Source organism: Xiphophorus maculatus, chromosome 16 (genome assembly GCF_002775205.1).
Source record: "Xiphophorus maculatus strain JP 163 A chromosome 16, X_maculatus-5.0-male, whole genome shotgun sequence".
In the NCBI taxonomy this organism is placed as follows: Eukaryota; Metazoa; Chordata; class Actinopteri; order Cyprinodontiformes; family Poeciliidae; genus Xiphophorus; species Xiphophorus maculatus.
This window is the reverse complement of record NC_036458.1, coordinates 23,401,263-23,423,407: the sequence shown is the minus strand read 5'-3', so window position 1 is coordinate 23,423,407 and position 22,145 is coordinate 23,401,263. Positions and strand designations below refer to the sequence as shown.

Sequence of the window (22,145 nt, the reverse complement as noted above, 5' to 3'; positions counted from 1 at the left end):
CTTGGCAGGAAGTGGAGAAGTTCAACAATTCTACTTCCTTAAGGCTTTTTAAGGCTCCATAAACAAACCTGATACAATCTGACAGGGAAAGCTGAAAACTGGGATTGGTGTCCAGTAGCTAAGGTTTAGACGTTAAGACTAATCAAACAAGTTTAACTATTAGGCTAGTTTTTCCAGGTGGAGAACAAAATCTCTCATTTATCACAAGACAGTCACAAGTAAGTCTCAACCGCTTCTTCAGCACGCAGTCAGCTTCTACAGAGTCAGAGGATCTGAGAAAAGTCACAAGTATTCACATTTCATGCTGCTTGTTAATATATGTGTTCCTTTATTTAACCAGGTAAACCCTGTTGAGATCTAGATCTCATTTTCAAGAGGGACCTTAATCATAATCAGAGCTCAAAATGCAGAAAAAAGACAGTAAACATAATAAAAGGCTCAGACATCCTGATACATTTACAGGCAGAACAGTGTGTATGCCTAACAGAAAATGATGTGAAAGTCAGATTTAAAATTTGTTATAGATTTTTCTTTTTTCTTAAGGCAAGGGGTCCAAAGCGCCGCTCAGTGGCCATCTGCAGAACCCCGACTGTAAAATGAAGGCTGGACTCATGGACCTGGAGGTCACATCTAACCGTCACATTGGCAGAAGACTTAAAAAAACAAAACAATTCGGACAGCAGCATGTACAGAAATTCATAACTGCCACAATTCAGTAGTTTTAAATGTCACAAAGCTGATATTCATGCATTTGAAAAATGTAATATAACAGGAGGTGCAAGCAGCAAACTAATTATTCTGTTGCTACACTCAATTTTTTTAAAATATCTAAATCTGTAGTAACTACAGATAACACAATAACACAATATGTGCTTCATCATTTTGTCATTTCATCATACACTTTAGTACAAGATGACACTTACAGTATATGTGTGATTCAAATTTTAATTTGAGTCGCCATTTTAACCAATAAATTGAATAATGAATTGAATGAGGATCTATGAAATATATTAAAAGGAATATTTATTTTTGAATTATATATAGATTTCCAATTTTATTCAGATTATCACACATATCACTGTTAGATGACAATGGCAGGAAGGTAATGAGATAATGTAAGAGTAATGACATAGATGGATGATGTCTTTAAATGGTAACTATTCATTCGTTTTCTACTAGAAGGTCGTGTGTGTGGGGCCCATCTGGTCTTATCCTGCCCCAGGCCCAGGCAGAGCTGTCAGCTGGCCTGGAGGAAACTGCAAATCTAGAATGGAGCAAATCTGGCCTCACATAACATTAGGTACAAAACAAATTATTTCTCATTTATTAATCAGGTTTACACATTCGTCCAAATGGAACAGTACAACATTAACTTTAACTTACCTGATTAAGCAAAATTCTCATTTCCATCCGTACAAAAATGATGAAGGAGTATCAGTTTTAGAAAAGCTAAAAAAATTTTTTTTTAAAAAGAAACAGATTATGTTTACGACAGACAAAATAATTCTGGCCCAAAAAAGAAAACAATCAGCCCCAAAATTTCTGAAATTATACACTTTGTATTCTAATAATAATATCAAGACTCTTGTTATATTTTCAACGTTAAAAGAAATTTTTGTTTTTAATATAAGTTGTTCAATTAAATAAAATATTGCATGTTTCGTTTAGTATTGAGCAGATAAAAATAAAAACGGCAAAACACATTCATTTTTACATCTTTAGTTATCAAAGTTAACCTTTGTGACCCCACATGGCAAAATGTTTGTCCAGAATTTGCAGTTTAAATTTTGAGCAACTTGTTTAAATTTAAATTAAGTTTGAATTTGCATACTTTTTTTTGTTGATTGCTTGTGTGTATTTCTTTCTTTTTTTTTGTTTTGTTTTACATTTTTAAGCTCTTCTCACAACCTGATAATCAAAACTATTTATTTGCAGGACTTCATCTTAATATTTATTTAATATTTTCTTTAAATCTTGTTAGGTGGCACCGCATCGTGCCCTGGAGTCTTTGTTGTCTCTTTTCCTACATGGCTGAACAGATGCAGATCATGCAGGGAATGGAAAGCCAAGTCAGCTCTCAGTTTTTGTGACACTTTCAGAGGTTTTCTTTCCTCTGCCGAGTTTTCCTGTCAGCTCTGCTTGCGGAGGCTGATGTCATCACCTTGTCTGGCCAACCTCAGCTCACTCGTCGTGAATCCGTGATGATTTTTATCATCTCCGGAGGAAGGAAAACACATTTGATTCGCATCGTATGAGAGTAAACGTGAATGCGCCTAAACTTCACACTCCACCTGGTATATTTGTTTTTTGGCTATGAGAATATAATCTACCGATGAAAAGTGTTAGCTGACGAGTAGAAACTCACAATGGCTTGTTTTCTCTGTGAAGTATCAGTCACAGGTTGCTACAAGTCCTTGTTTGCCCTCCCTGTCTGCCTTCCTGTGATGTTCAGATGCATTCCTCTGTGACACCTGGAAGCTGAGGGGATCAGCACAGGAAGCCCAGAGCCTCAGCACACATTGCTGCTTTTCTCAGGGGAGCTGCAGGTTCCCCAGTCAGAGGCTCCAGTAAACCATGATTACATAATGATGTGCACAGCGCTCTGCTTGTCTTATAAACTTTTTACCAACTGCGTTTCCATTACGAATGTGCGCAAAACTTTGTCAATATTCCACTAATGTTCCCAAAAAAACTAATATTTTGCAATTGCAGTGTGTCCTTTGAATAAGAATAAGAATTTGAAAATGTGAATACATTTGTTCACACATTAAGTCATTTAAAAGCACGCCGCGCCATAATCCTTCCTGTCATCTTCTCCTTCGTCATTTCTGCCTGAAGTGACATCCGGCTGTTCATCATGTGACTCGTGTGATGTGAAAATGGTGTTGCCATTGCAGTTTAGTTAAATACACTAATTTCATCTGAAAAGCAACTTCATCCTGGCTTAGTAACGCTTTACTTAGTAACGCGTTACTGACGCAACGGCATGGGTGTCAACATAGTAAATACCAGATCTGAATAGTTGCCTTGCCATCAACAGATGCTACCAACAACGCTGTGGTCCTCTGCAGGAAGAAATGACTTTTCTTGTGAGATTATCGTCAGATTCTTACTGGAGTTGAAGACATTAATTCTTGTTCCTTTTAATCTTTTTCCATATTTACAGTCACAGCTGCATCTGTGGCTCTCCATTCTCCATGCTATCCTGTATTTCCCTCCACAGTAACAACTTTACTGAAATAAAGTTTTTTAATAGCTAAGACTGGTGCTCGACCACCATGTTTAAAACCAACAAATTTACACCGACCCATGATAGATGCAAAAATAAGCTAGCTAGTGTGTATTAGCTACTTGTTAGAAGTACTTCAATCACCTTTAGTCACAAGCACTGAAGATGTCTGCCGCGCAACTCAAACATTTATGTAGCAAAAACCCCTGAAAGAAAAAACAAACACTATGTAGCATATATGAGATTAAGTAGTCTTGTCGTGACAACATTTATGACCAATTTTTAAATTGGATTCAAAACATTTTAAGATCTTGTCTTTTAAAACTTTTTAAGGACACGTGGAAACCCTGTAAATAAGACATACAATATCGGTAAATTTGAATTATTGGCCAAAGCAGAAATGTTGGATATCAATATTGACCCAAATTTTAATATTGATAAATCTGAAGTTGAAGTGGACTTTATTTAGGGATCTCAAAGAAAAGGGTTTTTTTTTTATGTCTGGTGACGAGAGCAGAAAATAAATCGTGGCCATGACTTAATAACTCATGGGAACGACTTATTTCACGGGAACAATTTAATTATAACAAGTCATGGCCAGGAGATATTAAGTGGAGTTTTTTTTCTCCCGTGTCACCAGATGGGTTCCGTTGTTTCCTCTTTCTTTCTTCTTTTTATGCAGAAATGATTTATAATGATTTATTTTACTTCCCACTCATCAACTACTTCATGTTGTCTATCACATAAATTTAAACAAAATTTGAAAAAAAGAGACCAATATGCATTATCTAGCTCCATTTATTAGTTAGGCTAATGATAAATATTTGCACTTTCACAATTTCACTCTGAAAACAAGAAAAAGAAAAAAAAATCAGGACTAAGAAGTTGCATAGAAATATTTAAAATTGCCTGTCTACATGTTACCTCGTCACACCCTTTTACTGTCAAGTGTTTGCAAGTTTCTCTGCACAGAAGCTTCTCTCTTCTCCAACTGGATCCCACATGAAAGCGCTCGGCTCCCATCTCTGTCGGTGTCGATGGTGTGTTATTAGCATCTCCTGACTCCGGCGTGTCTGCAGCATCGTCACCTCCCACAGCCTGCTTTACACGAACGCTGCATGTGAATGTAAAATATATAGCTGGGTGCAACCTGCCTCTGTTGTCTGACTCACTCCAACAGGTTTACTGGGAAAGCACCGTCAGCACAACACTGCGGTGTGTGTGCACGTGTGTGTGTGCATTTGTTTCTAATACCTTGTGGGGACCATTTTTCCTGACATATACTACGTTGTGGGGACACACTGCTCTTTGTGGGGCCTGAAGCCTGGTCCCCACAAGGGAAAACGTTGTTTTTGGGTCAGGAGTCAGATTTAGGACTAAGGTGTGAATTGAGTTTTGGTTAGGGTTAGGGTTAAGTATGTAATGGGTAGGGTTAGGGTAAAGGTAAGGGTAAGGTTTAGGCTGTAGAAATGAATGGAAGTCAATGGAAAGTCCCCGCAAAAATAGCTGCGCAAACAGTACGGGAAGAACATGACCTTTTTTTTAATTAAATAAAAAATTATCAGAAAAAAATACTTAAAAGGCATTTAGAATTTTATTTCTTACATCTACAACTTAAATAGAAAACTTGAGTACAGATCAGAATTTTTTCAGAAATCTCCTAGCGCCAGGTTCCAGCTTTTATTTACTTTTTTAGTCGCCTGGGCCTATTTTCACTGTTATGAATAAATGGGGTGTTTTAGTGATAAAATACATCATAATAAGTGAGTGATTTATGATTGATAATCAAAGTTAAGTAACAAAAACACATTTCATTGTGATGTCATCTTGTTAACTGTCTCATTTCAGAAGTCAAAAATTGGAAATTAACATACTAATATTTCACCAGATGGTTTTAAAGTTCCGCAAAAATATACCAGAGTTGCTTGTCTTGCTTTCCCTTCCAGTCTTTTTGCATGTCGTAACCAGCTCTGTTTATCTGCTGCTCACACTAATGCCATGCAAATATTCTACCAGAGCTGCAGCATCTTACACGCCTCACATGCATGTCTTGGTATTCAGTATTGCATGCGCAAAAACCTTTGAAGATCTTCTCCTGTGAAATGAGTTGATGAGGGATCAGGACAGACAGCAGGATGTCCGCTCTCATACAGAAGCTCCTCAGGATGTGACTCAGGTTCTGTTTGCTCTGCATCACATCCAGACGCTTGGACATGGCCATTAGACTGCTTCAACTGGAGTTTTGGCGCTTTCATGTAGAACAGTGACAGAAATAAATCCATACTAGCTAGTTACATTTACTTGAGTAACTTTTTTTGACTATGGAGTAATTTTATTATGAAGTATCTCTACTCCTTCTTGAGTAAAATTTCTGGATTCTCTTCCCACTGAATGAAAAACAAACATGTTTTAACCAAAAAATCCACCAGACAAAGACACACACCTGCAGTTTTTGTTAAAATTTTAAAAGTTTTATATTGAAAGAAACTAAATGGAAAAATTTCCTTTTGCCTTTTCTTTTAATTTATGTGAAATATTGTCAGTTTGGTTCTTAAAATAACATAATTTTCACTTAATTTTATAAAGTGAACAGATTATGCATCTGATTATGTAATTTTTAAGTATTAAATTATTGCTAATTTGATCAGTTACTCAGTACTTGAGTAGATTTTTTACCAAATACTTTTTTTAACCCGTACCTGAGTGACTTCTTGGACGACTACTTTTGTTTTTCTTTTTACTTGAGTAAAAATATATTGAAGTAGTGCTTCTTTTACTTGAGTACAGTTTTTGCGTACTCCCCCCAGCTCTGCTGCTGTCCTAAAATAACTCTGGTCTATAAATCTCATGACTCATGTAGATGCTTTCCTGTAAATTTTCAAACATTACTGCTTTAGGCTAAAAATGATTTATATCTTTGTAGAGAAGCAACACGATTTAAAAAAAACCTAAAAAAACGTCACATTTGTAAAAATGCTCAATTTATTGCTGTTCAGAGAGAAGTGCTATGATAGACCCTTATGTCGTTCATAATAAAGGACTCACAGAGAAAGAAAGAACCAGGATTTTAACAATGTTCTAGGGAAAATCTTACCTTAATAAAAATTGTCTTTATTACTTTTACAAATAGCATAAAGGTTTCACACAAAAAAATTTGTAATTAGTTTAAGCCTCTCCAAGTGCCAAAAACAGACCAAGATATCTTTTTTGTGTTATTCATGAATGAAATGGTGGCTTTGTGAACCTAAAATTGTGTCTTGGAATTTTTCTATTTAGGTTACAAAAATCCAGTTCAGGTTTGGACCTGACCTGGATTTTTATTTAGTCTGTTCAAGAAGTTTTTAAACAATTGATGAATTAATGCTGTGCAACTTTAAAGGAGATTCTAGAAAATTCTGGAATTTCATTTGACCAGTATCCAATTCTGGATAAGTATGGGACATATAATACTGAGAACTGAAAAACATTGGCGTTTCCAGACTTTATTCTTTGTCCCATTATCTAAATTCCAAAATATTTTAATATATTAAAATTATGTGGGCAGATTCGTGATTGACTGCTTTCTTGTCCTCTAGACCGTTATAGTTCAGGCAAAAAACTTTAGATTGATCAGTTATTAGTGGGCAACTTGTTCCTTAGACTGAAAAATCCCAAAGTGAAATGTCCTAAAACACAATGTCTAATGTGGGCTTAATAAAAAATATATTTAATGCATGCTCAAAGGTTATTTACATTTCTTTAAAATTTCTTTTACAAAATAATTTTGATTTTTTTAAAATTGAAATATTTTTAAAAATATTTCAATTTTTAAAATTGAAATATTTTAAAAATTGACTGCTAGACTTCCAGTTTAGCAGAAAAATCAGAGCTGAAAACTACAAATTAAACTCCACACAAAGGACACATCGATGTCGAATAATAAAAAAAGTCGTCTTCTTTATGGGGGAGATGAAAGATGACAACGACGACTAGCACGAAGACTCTGAAACCAAACAGAGGAAGACTCAAAAATGTAAGAAAACACTGCAGACAACATGGCAACAGCCATTGCTAAAGGGGACATGCTAACGGCTAATGCAGCACCATAAAAAGGAATTATCCATTTGCTTTGGGATTAGTACTTTAGTTTTTGTTCACTTTAAATACAAAAATGTGAATTTGGTTGTTTGTTTTTTTCAGTGTAAAGTTGATCAACAGTAGATATTTTTCACTGGATATTTTTTTTCTCTGACATCTACTGTTTCTAAAGCTTTAAGCTTTTCTATTTATTTATTTTTCACCATTCAGTTGTCATTGCATTGTCTATTTTCCATTTAATCATCAGTCGCTGGTGGTTGTCATTGCCAGGAACCTCCAGAAGTTTCACTTTGCACATTTGAAATGTGTTGTTAATTGGTGAGATGAAACAAAGTTGAAACAAGTTGCATCTGGCAGAAAATTAGAATTATCAAAAGTGGGATAAGCACAAAACCTAATGGGTTACATTTTTACTGGCTCCATTACATGACTCGTATATTCATGAATTTTTCCTCAGTTGGAATTACTGTGAAATGTGTTGTCAAAGAAAACAAACAGTAAATAACTGTAAACTTTAATTCTGGGCTTAAAGGAAATGAATCAATGTGCAAATGTGTTCCTTATTTAATTTATTCACATAATATTTACATGAAATACTTTACAGTATGTTTGGTACAGGCTAAAAGACTGACTAGCGTAGCATCTTTGGGACAAATTACTGTTAAATGTGACCACAGAAAGCAATTGTCTTCATGTTCCCTTTTTTGTTTAGAAATTCAGTCAAGTTGAGACAAGTTGTTTTTAAGTCTGTTTAAATAATAAAGATTCAAACATATCTATTCTCCTCATGCTAACAGGAGCGTCTCCACAGTTCCAGGTGGGTCCATATTATATGCAGAGTTTGCTTCATCCTTCAGGAGAAGAGCTCTCCTGAAAAAAAGTGTCTGCTGGGAATAATTTTCTTGAGCCAATTCATGTTTTTCTCTGAAGGGGGAACTCTGGGTGGTTGTTGGAAAACTTTCCAGCCCCTTTTGTTTGAACATCAAACCGCTTGTTTTAAGATTTGCTCTCAGTGAGAGAAGTGAATGGAGAGGCAGAGAAAGAGAGACGGTGACATGAGGAGCATCAGGCGAGGTGTCAGGTGAGTGAGTTTAAAGTTCCCCTGAAGGGCAGGCGCAGATAAATTCCAAATGTCATGACGACTTCGAAAAGAAATTGAATTCGACTCAGAAAAGGACATTTCTGACACGCAGAATGAATGACTCATATTCTGTTATAAAGAATATTGAGTTAACAAGTCGTCCCTTAGAAATACAGTTTTGGTGTTATCACTTAGTCCTGTTCCCTCAGCGTCTGCCCTTTGTCCGTCACCACCAGCAGGACTTGTCCTCAACTGAGTTGGAGGACATAATTAACTTTATACCCAAAAACATTGTTAGAAAAGATATTTTTCTCCCTGCGGTGTTAATAGTGTAATGTAAGGCTCAGGATTTTAGAAGGAACTAGAACATTTCTGAAGAAATGTAAACATGACCGGCCAAAGTCTGCCCATCGATTGGAACCCAGTGTTCTGATGCTAAAAATTAGCTTCAATGCTAAAGTAAGCTGCTATTGTGGATGTTCACCAATACGAAAAGACTGGGTTGATCAATGCTGGTCAATGTTCAAGCACAAAACAACAGAGGAACCATGAATACAGAAACCCCTCCCCAACCTGTTGCTGGTGGGTTTTGTTGCTGTTGTTTTCCTGTCCACCTCTTATTCAACTTTGTAGCAAATACAAGTAATTGAGTAATTAGTTACTATTAGTTCCATTAACAATTTTTAATGCTACTTTTTGAAGTATCACTATAGAAACAGTGGGTGGAAATGGCGAAACTCAAAATAACTTTGAGTTTTTTCCCTGGTTTGAGTCGGTTTTAGGCAAAAAGAGTTAATGAACTCAGGGGGAGATGGAGACATGTTTGCAGAATAAGTTCCAGCGTAACAAACTCTCCCAGTCCAAACCTCCAGCGCAGATGGGAGGACTCTCTCCTGTTTTTCTGAGATGTCGGGTCCATGCTGGTCTGCAGCCATACGTAGCATCAACACCTGACGACATCACACTTTGATTCGCGCCAAACCAGTAAATGGAAACACTCTTTTCTTCCTTCCTCATCTTTGTTTTAAAAGTTTGCTCAAAATTTGCTTGACATTTAGAAACAGAGCTACCGTCTCAGTTGGAAGCTGAGACTCTATTCCCTAAATACACAAGGTTTTAATATTGTGACAGTACTTACATTTGATTGCAGTGTTTCTATACAGGAGGATATATATGAGAAATAAATAAGAAAATCTTAGTTTGAGTCTTAGTCAGTTTAACATAAAGACGAGTCCATCAATCTGTACTAAGTTCTTTTTTTAGACTGATAGATAAAAAAGGTTTACCTTGATAGTCTTTATGTTTGGTAAAGTCCAGCAGTGAGTTTCAGTAGCACGTTGTTTCAGTAGGGAACAGACAGAGGACGAATCCAGAACATAATTTATTGGAATGACCAAATAATTAAAAGTTTTTTACGTTAAATACGGAGAAATTTCAAATAGAAACAAAAAAATTAATTCACAAAATATTATCAGACTAAGCAGTGCAAAAACACTTCAATCCACGTGATCTCCCACAAAAATATCAGTCCGACTTGGGAGAAACGGAGGAATAATTCATATATTTGTAGTTACTACCAGTCATTGCTTGAGTCTGTTCTCTGTCAGGTTATTTGGGGTTACAGCAACGCTGAAATTCCTCTCAAGAGGAGAAAAAGAAGCAAACAAAAGGTCTGGTTTTTCAGCACCAATCGTGTTGAGCATCCAGATTGGTGGCTCAGTAGATGGCTCGCATACTCTGTGCATCTGATGGCGCTGTTGGCGGCGTGTGGTGTATCTGGCCTGACTGCGCCAAGCCTAAGTGCGCCCCTGGCTGCTGGTACCAGTTGTGCTGCGTAAAGTCCTCCATGTACGCAGGAGAGGAGCTGATCGGGGGCTGATACGGAGCCTGACCCCTACTGGCGGGATCCAGCATTGCGCTGTTCTTGAGGCCACCGCCGTTTGTGTCGTTGATACTGCTTATGCCGTTGCTGCTGCCGTTTGTGTTGCTGTTGTTGTTGTTGTTGCTGCTGTTGCCAGAGGCGTTGTCCCACACGGCCGGAGAGGGGGGAGAGTTGCAGGCCATGGAGTCGCTGGCGTCTGGGCTATGTTCACAGGGCATGTCGCCGAGCGGAAACTCGCCGTTCTTGTAGAGCTTCTTGAATTTGGAGCGTCGATTCTGGAACCAGATCTTGACCTGAAACAGAGAATATTTCAAAACAAATCAAAAGGATTTTTCCGATACACTTCACTCTAATCTTTAGGAAAAAGCAAAGTAAGTTGTGTTAAGTGCCTTTTTTATTCAAATTTATAAGGGATGCACCGCTATTAAAGTTTGGGCCAATACTGATAACCAATATTACTACTTCTGTTATAGCCAATAACCAATAAGTATCAGCATTATACACACATGACATGAATTAAATATATTTTCCTATCCTCGGACACTGTGAAAAATGACCAAACCGTTAGTATTGCGTCTCTGTGAAATCCTGCACTGCATCACATGACCACATGGCCAACCCCACGCCTTCCACAAGCACAAACAGCAACAAGATGGAAATAAACATCGCTTGTAAATATCAACCCAGTTTTAATTATCAGACCGGTACAGAAATGTTTTTAAAAAAAGGCTAACATCGGTCGATACCGATGTTAACGCCGATGTATTGTGCGCCCCTCAAATTCAATCATAACCTCTAAATCTTCCTGATTATTTTTAGCTCCATTTGTAAAGTTTACTTGTGACCTGAACCTCCTCTCCACTGTCAGGTATCTCACAGTATCAAACAATACATCTTCCGCTCTACTCTGTTTAGCTTCCCTTTCCTTGAGAAGACAGCATCCCCTCAGCATGATGCTGCCACCACCATGTGTCTCTGTGGAGACTGCTTCAGGATCCAGAAGTAAGTTACTGTGTCTGCTGGTTGCTGTCTACATAAATAAGGTTGACCAGGGTATTTCATATGCTTGTGAGAGTCACTCAAGGATAACATTGTACAATGATCTACAATGGCCACAATAAAACAAACCATATGTTATCACTCCTGAAGAGATGGCTGGTAGTAAATCATTGGTGTAAAGATTATGACTTCAGATAACAACAAATGAACATAACCATCAAACGCTGAGAAACCGTCCTTGCATTTTGTATCTTACATATTATATTGTAGATCGATTTGATATGTCTTAACTATAAAATAATACATTTTATACTTCTTGTCATTATTTTTAATATTATTTCAACTACTGTAACTTTAATTTTTACAGTGCAGGTTTCATCTGTCTAGCAGCAACAAAACAGATTAAAGACCTCAACTTTAATTTGAACAAAAAGCTAAATTTGTGCATTAAAATAGCTTAAGCAAATCCTGAAAGTAGTGTGTAATATATATCTATATCTATCTATCTATCTATCTATCTATCTATCTATCTATCTATCTATCTATCTATCTATCTATCTATCTATCTATCTATCTATCTATCTATCTATCTATCTATCTATCTATCTATATATATATATATATATATATATATATATATATATATATATATATATATATATATATATATATATATATACATATATATACAGTACAGACCAAAAGTTTGGACACACCTTCTAATTCAGTGGGTTTTCTTTATTTTCATGACTATTTATAAGGCAAGAAATCCCACTTATTAACCTGACAGGGCAGGTTGACCTATGAAGTGAAAACCATTTCAGGTGACGACCTCTTGAAGCTCATCAAGAAAATGCAGAGTGTGTGCAAAGCAGTAATCACAGCAAAAGGTTGCTACTTTGAAGAAACTAGAATATAAGGGCTATTTTCAGTTGTTTTACACTTTTTTGTTTAGTGCATATTTCCACATGTGTTATTCATAGTGTGAATCAGTGTGAATCTACAATGTCAATAGTCATGAAAATAAAGGAAACTCATTGAATTAAAAGGTGTGTCCAAACTTTTGGTCTGTACTGTATATACGTATATATACAGTTTAAACTGTCACCATGTTGTGACAGGACAACAGGAGACAAATAATCTGTGAAAAGATCAATCTCCTTCACTTCCTCCCTGTGCTGCTATTGCTGTCTGAAGCAATGCCCCACTACCGGTGAAGAACAGCCAATCAGAGCCAGGGGGAGGGGCTTAGCACTGTCAATCAATCTCAATGTGTTAATGGTGGAAAAACAACTAACCGCTACAGGAAAACTGTTTATTTGCTGTCATCAGTGGCCATGCTAACTAGCCTTAGCATTCAGGACTGGCTCTGCTAGCTGCAGCGCAGCAAAGAGCAAAAGAGGAAAGGAGGTGAGGGGATGAGCAGCGCCATACAGAAGGATGATTGACAGCACTAAGATCTGCCTCCTAGCTCTGACTGGTTGTTTCTAGTTAGCACTGATTTTTTTCACATTTTATCTACCTCACACCACAATGTTATAACATATTTTTAATAAAGTTGCATACTGCAGTTGTAAGTTAAAATTATTTTCCCTTCAAACCATTCAGCAAATATCCAAATACATTTTGACATTTACACGTTAATTTTTAATTTGTTCGTTCTGAGCGATGTTCAGTGAATCAGAAGGTGACTAAGTGAACAGTTCCAGCTAACAGATGACTCCCATCCCTTCATAAACGTCAGACCAGGTTAAAAACGTCACCAGGCGGTTTCAGTTTGGTTGTGGCATCGTTTTCCTCGGAAGCGCCTTTTGATTCCACACACAACTGAACAGAACACGGCGGCTGACTCGCGTTTACCTGCGTTTGGGTGAGGCCCAGTTGCGCAGCCAGCTCAGCCCGCTCCGGCAGGGCCAGGTACTGGGCCGACTGGAATCTCCTCTGCAGCACGGCCAGCTGGTAGCTGGAGTAGATGGTCCGTGGTTTGCGGACCTTCTTGGGTTTCCCATTGACCATCCGGACTTCCAGATCCGGTTCCTCTTTCACTACACCGGTGAGGGGAGAAGGGGGGGAAGGAAGACAAGACAAAAAAATAAAAATAAACCGTAGTCCTATGTCTCCTGCTTTGTCACACAACGTTTTCATAAGAGCGCTCCGGAGCAAAGACTCCGAGTTGAGAAGTTGTGGCACGAAAATAGCCGCGGCTTCTGTAACACAGAACTTTCAAAGAAATTCCTCCCGCACTGTGAACTTATAATTTGGTCTCAGAGTTTCCCACAACTGGGGGAAGGAGACAGAGATTTATAGGTACTTTTGCAGTAGCCCGAAGGCCTGCCTGTGTAGAACACTCCCAATTTGTTCTGGTATTCCAGCAGCAAATGTTCCATGAAGAACAAATTCTTCAGTAAATTCCTGCAGAATTAAAACAATCGATCTGCTTGATTGGGAAGAAACTCTTCACCGGGAGACGACAACATCAAGTCCCTGCTCAAAGTCAGCATTTCAATATGCTGATGGAAGCTGATCTTAATCCCTAATATGTCACGTTAATGACATTTATAAGATTATAATTATATTCCCATGAATTGAAGTTTACACAAGAGACAGAAAAAGACAAGTCAAGCCTGTGCAACACTCTTAGAACAGCTGCTTTTTTAAGCATCGTCACTTCCTGCTCCCTCACACGTGATACCATGAGACGGTTTCTGATTTCAAACTGAATGTTGAAACATTCCAACACACCGCTGCTATGATTTAGAGTCCTTTAATGAGGTTTCAGAGAAAGGACACCTGATTAATCAGATGTTCTGAGGGACAATTTGGGCCGTTTCTAAGTATTTTTGGTTCTGACATGTAGACGTTCGTGGTGCGGTAACTGCAGCAGCAACAGTCATCACTCTTCCTGAGGTAACGCTGTTTAAAAACAGTGCTGACAAGCTACCTGAGCTAATAAAGCTGCTTCCTCTGGATGATCAGAGCAATCAAACACGGTAACATCCGGTGCCATTGAATCTTGAAAACCATATTTCCAAGTCTGCCCATCAGAACTAAAATAATAGCAAATAAATAAATATACATTACACATTTACAACTGTATTATTAAAATGAAAAGAAACATTCACACATAAATGAAAAATAGAAGGGTAACGTGAATATTTACATACATATTAAAAGACTGACTATTGAGAAAAGTGTCTCGCATGTATAAAGAATATTACACTGCAGAGTAAGGGTGGGCAGTTATCGTATCGGGTATCATTTATCGGGAAAAATTTCTAATCATGATAAGGATTTTGATTTATCGTTGTCTTAGTAAATCACAATCATTAATGTTAAATAAAAATGTTAGCAACAATGTTATTTTTTATGATATTCTCCACTGTTCATTCCACAAGAGTATCAATAATTATCTTCATTCTAACATATTATTAAATCTGGGTACTGTGTGCAGCTATAAATCACGCTGCGTTCAGGAACAGGCGTATTCCAAATGGGAATATTTTTCAAGAACAGAATGTTTGAATGTTTTTGGCGCTGTGCCACAAACATTCACAGTCATAATGTTACCCAAGCAAAGAAGCATTATGTAGTAGTTTTTAATCATAATTTTTATTGTTACAACAAAAATATATCGATAAAATTCAAAGTTCATATCGCCCACCCCTGCAGCAGACTTCCCAGAAATCCTTAAAGTGGCAGTAGAGTAATAAATCGCTGGGATTACTGGAAGTAATCCTGTCAGCTAACAATAGAGCAAATTTCAGCTTTGGATTCATTTCAAAAAATTTTTTTGAGAGGCGTGTTTTAGCTTTTCTCTAAAGTCAAAATTAGTTGTTTGCTAAATTGTATTTCACGTATTAGAAGCTTTGAAATATTTGTAGGTCCAGTTGAGTTTATAGTCTGATTAAACTCAACTGTGACCTATAAAAATCACTTAAGAGAAAAAAACAACCGGTGTGAAAGACGAGACCTTCAGGAAAACCTGAACGTCAAACCAGTCTGAACGCTTTGAAGCAAAAGATCCTGACAGCGGTTTGGCTTTTATGATTGCAACGTTTTGTATGACACAACGCCCCAGAATGCTCAGCAATATTCTGCCACATTATTTTTCTTTTTTTAACGACATGCTGTATAGTCAAAATTCATTTTAAAATGTTGGACCTCGAGCCAACGTTGGATTTCCGTCCACATAAACATACACGGCATGAGACACGGAAGGGCTTTCTCGTTGGCATCGTTGTTTGTTTATTTATTTGTTTGGGCGCGACGCCCGAGCCTCGCGTGATAAGGAACTTTTCGACGGTGGATGATTCAAAGGCCAGGGCTGGCTGACATGCCGTGACACCTGATGTGCCGTGGCTGTGGGCCAAAGTCCCCCGGGGCCAGTTCCAGGAGTCAACTCCCAACTGGAATGCCAAAAACACAACACCAGTTCATCTAGTTTGTTTTCCTTTCTCCCGTGAGCCGAGGTGCCCAGTAAACCTTGAGGAAGAGACAAATAAAAAAAGCTTTTGGAGGGAAAGTTGAGTTCATGCTCTGCTGTGCAGCTTAGAGGAACACTTGGATTTTTGTACAACGTTACAGCTTAAGTCACTGAGTCTGTCTTTGGTTGACGTGAACTAGTTTTGTGGCATCCTCTGCCTTCTTCTTACCCTCAGGCTAAGAACTAAATGATAAAAAATGGTGTAATTAATACATCACCTAACAGTCTTAGCCTTGGTCTGTCATCTTCTCTCCAATTATTGGATCTATCAGCATCAACAATGAACTACAAGCAACTACTAACCCTCAATTAGCTAACAAGCAGACGATGCAGCTCTAATTTGGCGTATTTAGATGTTGTACATTTGGATGGAGCAGATAATGGGAGGGATGGTGGGCTGTCAATCAAACTTTTACATGTTGGATAACGTTCACCTCAACAGACAAGACAGCTCACTTTGGTATGTGAGATGAGAGTTTAACCGCACCTTCGAGAAAACTAAGAACCCCCTGTTTTTAAGAAGCAGAGGTTTCATAAATCACAGCAACCAAGATAAAAATACAATTTGTGTCTGATTCAACCAGATATTACAAATTTATGCTTGTTTTATTCTAAATCTGCGCTCAAACTGCAGATTTTGTTGCATAATTCAGATATTTTTTTATCCAGAAATGCAAAAACAAAAGCAAGAGTCAAAAAAAATCAGACTCACGTGAGAACGGTTTACGATCCCACAGCAACAAGCAAGCGCTGAATAAAAAACAAATAACACTGTTTGCAGATCATTAATGGATGGATCTAAAAGTTATTCAGCAACGTAACAAAGTTCTAACCAGAAGGAAAAACGATAACAGGACCAATAGCGGTTGTTTGGATGCGTAGTCAGAGCCATGAGTGGTGGGACTGGGATGTGACGCACTTCATAATTTTATAATTATAGCTTTCAACCATTGTTTACATGTGGATGTACATCGTCTGGCTACCGGTGCAGAATTATGACGCATGTGTCTCATCAATAGCTGCGTTTCCATTACAAATCTGTAAAAAAAACTTTGTATTCCACTAATGTCAAAAAACACAATTTTGGGACGTGCCATGGTGGCGTAGTGGTTAGCGCGACCCGTATTTGGAGGCCTTCAGTCCTCGACGCAGCAGTCGTGGGTTCGACTCCCGGACCCGACGACATTTGCCGCATGTCTTCCCCCCTCTCCTTCCCTGTTTCCTGTCAGCCTACTATCATATAAGGGACACTAGAGCCCACAAAAGACCCCCTGGAGGGGTAAAAAAAAACAACACAATTTTGCAATTGCGGCAGTTCCATCTGATAAGAAACACGATTAAAATCACACATGAATAAGTTTGTTCATGAGATAATTAACTACAAAATATGCAACACTATCATCCTCCAACTACTTCCTGTCGTCGTCTTCTTCGTAGTTTCTGCCAGTGGCAACATCCGGCTTTTGCTCATGTGGCTCTTGTGATGTGAAAAACGTGTTCCTATTCCAGTTTTGTGACATAAACCAATTTCAATATGGCCGAAAACCTCATCATCGCAGCACCAAAACTTTTTATAAAAGAAAAAAAAATAAAACAAATTACAAAATTGGCATTTCCATTAAGCAAATTTATGTTCGAAATGTCAAATTGTGCGACTGTATGGTCAGTGGAATACAGCTGTGGACCGATATAAATGTCAGACAAAATGTGACTCCTTGTTGTTCAGATGCCTAAAAAACAATCAGATATGAACCCGACTTAGTGCCACATGTGGAAGTGGCACAAATCAGATTTTTTGGGGGGTGAAAAGATCGGAATTGGGCCAATCAGACTGGCACAAAAAACTTTAATATGGGGGGGGAAAAAAAATCGGATTCGGATCATATTTCTCTGCTGTGTGAATGTAGCCTTAACATGGCCTTAAAGCCACGACGGAACTGAAAACCCTTAGAAAACAGGATGACTTTTATTAAATAGAATAACTCAGACTTTGTCTTAAAAGATCTCTGTTCGGTGTAGAAGACCAAACTCCATCACAAACTGGGAAACAGCCCTTCAGGAGGGCGTAGCAAGTAAACGATAACTTTGATGCTAACAGTTAGCCAGGAGTTGTTTTATTGCAACACTTAGAAATCCCTTGTATCTTTTCAGTCAGTCTCTCATTATTTCTCCAAAGCGCTGCCAAATGATCAGTTTGAAAGAGGTGAGGGCCTTCTTCTCTGTTTTTGTTTTTTTTAAATTGTACTTTTAGATAATCTGATGAGCAGTTTGTGAGCAGACTCTAAACAATGCGCAGCAATCCAACAACCACTTCCTGTCTTGTTTCAGTTGACATGCGTCACCGGTGATATTATAAACCTACTTCAGCACACAAAAACCGTGGAAACTTAACAGATCTTCATGGGAAATAATTTCCTTTGATAACTACTGCCGTGACATTTTAATTAGGCCGAGTCTCCAACAGCATATCGACTATTGTTATGCATTTTATTGTTAAAGCGTTACATTTAAACACAGGAGATCCCTGTATTATACGTTTAGACCCAGTCAGAGCAGAAAGTTTCCTTTGTCCTAATTCACAGCACAAAGGAATGAAAACTTCTGCATATGAATGGAACACATTCATTTTCAGAAGTCCACATTTTTGAGTTTTAGGAATGCTCCCCAAAAGTCCGATTTCATGCTGAAGAGTTGGACGTCTCCTCACATCCCCAAGTTCAAAATCCAAAATGGCTGCTGCACATATAACACGCTTAGTTATATTTCTGATATTTATCCGCATCAACTTCTCTTCGCAAATACGCTGCTGTGAACTGTAAATCCACGATGTACTAAACAAGCTGTTTTATTGCAATGGCCTGATCACTGGAAATAGCAAATCTCACTGGTTTTCCAATTCTTTTTAGTTCAACATCTAAAATACTTGCAGTGGCCCAATTTATGTGGATAGGTCGAGATTGAACAGAGATTCTTTATGTGACTGATACTGATGATTTTTTTAAAAAAACTATTAGTTTATTTGGAAAAACAGAAAAAAAACAGTTTGAGTTTTGTTTTTAGATATGAAAACCACTTTCAGAATAAGACAAGCATGAAAACAACAACACAGACTCATTACACCTGGACTGAAACATTTTACACTGACTACGGAATATTTAAAACACTTTGTATGACCTGTATGTTAAAAAAACCAAAACTAAAAACTCTTTGGATCCTTCGTTTTCCTTTGGATTTTGCTAAAACCTTGTTTCAGGTCGTTCTCTTCGACCTGCCTTGTGAAAACTGCACTGCTACCTCACAACATGTAATCTCATAAAACCTCACTGATTTAAACTGCAGCTAAATTTAACCTATACTGACAGATATAACCACTGTTTACCTTTAAAAATTAAGATATTTTTTTTTAAGAGAGGTTATATTGTTTCCTGAAGACCTCAGGGCCAACAGAGCAGCAGATCACAAACCACTTCCGTTTAGAGACAAAAAGAATTAACTTTACTTCAGTAATAAATATCTACAACAAAATGACTCCTGACTCTGCGGACTTTGAAGCGTCTATGAAAAAAATCAAAAACTAAACGTAAACTGTAATAAAGACACTCAGGAGAAAAGACTTGACTTACTAAAAAGTTAAATTTAACTCTTTTCTTTTTCAAAATTACACATTAACTTATTTACTTTTTTTTCATTAATTTGATTTTTGCTTTGTTAATGTAACATGTAAAATAGGTTTTGTTTTCTTTATTTTTTTTAGTTAAGAATTTAACAAGTTAAATGATAGTCCCTCTGCTCAACATTCTTTAAAGATGATCATCCAAAATATTCAGTTTGGAAACAACTTGGAAGAATTTATTTGATTTAGTCGCGTCTAGAGCTGATGGGGAAACATGAAGTGAAACTCGCTGAAGCGCATTTAGTTGAAAGAAGCGCTGGTTCAGTCTCACCACGTTCTTGCAGCGCCGTCTGAACCTCCCTGCCGAAGGCTCCGTGATCTCTGTACGCCGCATGCGGGTACGGGTATTCCGCCTTGCCCACCGAGTACGCGCCGCTGGGCGCCATGCCGTTCAGGTTGTAGTGGTGGTGGTGGTAGGTGTACGGGTTCATGTGCGGCGCTCCGTACGGCTGCTGCGCCGCGTAAAAGTCCTGCGAGTCGTGCATCGCGCTCTGCCCGCCGTAGAAGCCCGCGTCGGCGGAGGAGGTCTCCGGCAGGGTCGGGGGGGAGTCCTTGGTGGAGATGGAGCTCCCCGCCGCGCCGGGCAGAGACGGTTTCTTGTCCTCAAAGACAGGCGACGATTGACCGTTCATTTTTAAAAAGCGATCTTTTCAGCCGCTGTTGGAGTTGGCCCCGTTCGCTCTAAACTCCTGCTGCCCTCAGTCAGTGTGGAGCTGGCGTTCCCAAACTCCCTTGACGCAGCAGCCAGCCAGGCTGTCCACCGTGGCGGGCGGCGCCCAACCCAGCAAGAGCTCCTAATTACAGGGCGCGCCGAGCTGAGCCAAGCCAGGCAGGACAGAGAGGAGTGGATGTCTGCTTCTCATTGGCTCCCGAGCCTGTGCCCTAAAGCCAAGACCGTGTTCACTGTCGCCTGTCTGGCTCCCTTCTCCTCCCCGCAGAAACGCACATAAGCCTCTTCATGAGCCGGGAGCCGCGCGCGCACGAAGCTGTTGGCGAGACCTGCAGAGACGTTTCGGACCGGTTTGAAACACACGGCGTCGTGCAAAATCACCGAGACTCGAACCTTTCTGCATGTGACACCCAGCATCTTTTGATGCATGAAAAAAAACTTCGGTGGTTTTTGTTTTCTTAAATTGCAGCCCTAAATGAAACCTCCAGAAGTCCTGCCTGTGTGAGAACTGGTTGACAAACAGCAGGCAAGAAAGTTGAGAGCAGGATCAGATCATAAAGCTTTGAACATTTCAGAGTTCTGTTCAAATCCATCATCTGAAACTGGAGACAGAAACTACCAAGACCAAGTCAGTATTATATAAAAACAATATTTTTGAGCTTTACATCTTGCTATAAAGTTATTTGTCAAAAACATACCTGGAGGGTTACCTTGAAATGTTCATGCATGATGGAGAAATCCCTTAATCTCCCATGGCAACCAAAACGCCTGGGTGGACCTAGCTCCGCCTTTGAGGAAAAAGCTCCTCCTCAGAGCTGCAAGTTTGCAAGCTACGGAGTTTCCACCCCTCAGACAACGCCGCCCCCAAGGCGTCTTCGCTTGGCTGCTTCAGACTAGCCAGCAGCGATTAGCAACTAGTGGAACTGCACATCTGCTCAGCTCGTTACAGCAGCTACTTCTCAAAATGTTGTTTAAGGTTAATAGAGGAGCCGTGTTGTGATGACTTCCTGAAGGCAGAGTGTCAGAAGGAGCAGGACTTTTTAAAGAGACAGAGGCCCAATTTCAAGTCAAATTTCTTCTAACATTTTGTGGAAAGAGTTGAAAATCGAAATTAAACATTTTCCATCCAATCTAACCAAATGTAAAGTATTTGGAAAAAAATCTATAAAAAATACTTTGTGTCTATTGGCAAAACGTGGTGGAAACATCCTGGAAAATAATGGCAGCAGCTATTGCAGTGAAAGACTCAGTGGGGGGTTAAGGACAACTGCAAGTATGTTCAGATTTTTATTTGGAAAAATATTTACCTTCCACCGAGCCATTCTGCTTTTCCTTTGTGTTCACCTCTCACCTTCATCCAAATAAAACAAACTGAAGTTTGGAACAGTAACTCGCAAAAGTTACTGGGGTGTGAACACTTTTGCGATTAAAACCGTGCCCTGCAGAACATAAGTGAGCACATGCATGGTGACGTTCTGATGAGTGTTTGCACACCGGCCTGAAGGTGCTGCCTCTCATTCACATGCAAATCCGTCACCGCATGCTGCCGGCAGTTACTTAGTTAATCGAGACTCTTTATTGGGCTTTTCTTCTTTATGAGTGGGTTGATGGAGCCTGAGGGAAGTCAAAGGTTCATCCCAGAGGATTTGTTGCATGTTGTCCCAACGGGCCAAAATAGGAACACAAGATAGTGAAAGAACTTTGAGAAATTATCCAAAAATATAAACTTTTTATATTTTTATATTTTATATTTTATAAGAGAGAGGAAACCTTTCCTGAGTGCTGAGGGTTTCCTCTGCACTCTGGAACAGTGTGGAACCGCAGTATTTTCCAGGTCTGGATAAAGTGTTAAAGGAAAATGAAAGTGTGGAAAACTAATAACTACAGACTTTATCTCCATCATGTTCTGTTCTCAGTCACCCAGTACTTTGGTTAGGACATGAAGCAATGTGGGAATTACAACCAAGCATTTTCCACTGCAAGTATACCCATCTACAGACTTCATTACAATCTTTGATTGTTTTTTTTTTTGTTTGTTTCTTTTTTAGCAA

The 22,145-nt window shown here is 38.6% G+C and overlaps 1 protein-coding gene across 2 annotated transcripts; it reads right to left on the bottom strand.

Annotated features, from left to right (window-relative positions):
• Positions 1-7,862: 7,862 nt before the first annotated feature.
• On the bottom strand, positions 7,863-20,353 carry LOC102224271 (homeobox protein Dlx3b-like). Of its 2 annotated transcripts, none has more exons than XM_023349609.1 (3): positions 19,699-20,353; positions 13,129-13,313; positions 7,863-10,562 (listed from the first exon to the last, which is right to left on the bottom strand). In XM_023349609.1, exons 1-3 carry the CDS (start codon positions 20,054-20,056, stop codon positions 10,104-10,106), a joined length of 1,002 nt encoding a protein of 333 aa, XP_023205377.1. In that variant the 5' UTR covers positions 20,057-20,353; the 3' UTR covers positions 7,863-10,103. The 2 variants fall into 2 exon arrangements, with proteins under 2 accessions (XP_023205377.1, XP_014329103.1); XM_014473617.2 differs by having other exon boundaries at positions 19,696-20,352.
• Between the last annotated feature and the right edge of the window lie 1,792 nt (positions 20,354-22,145).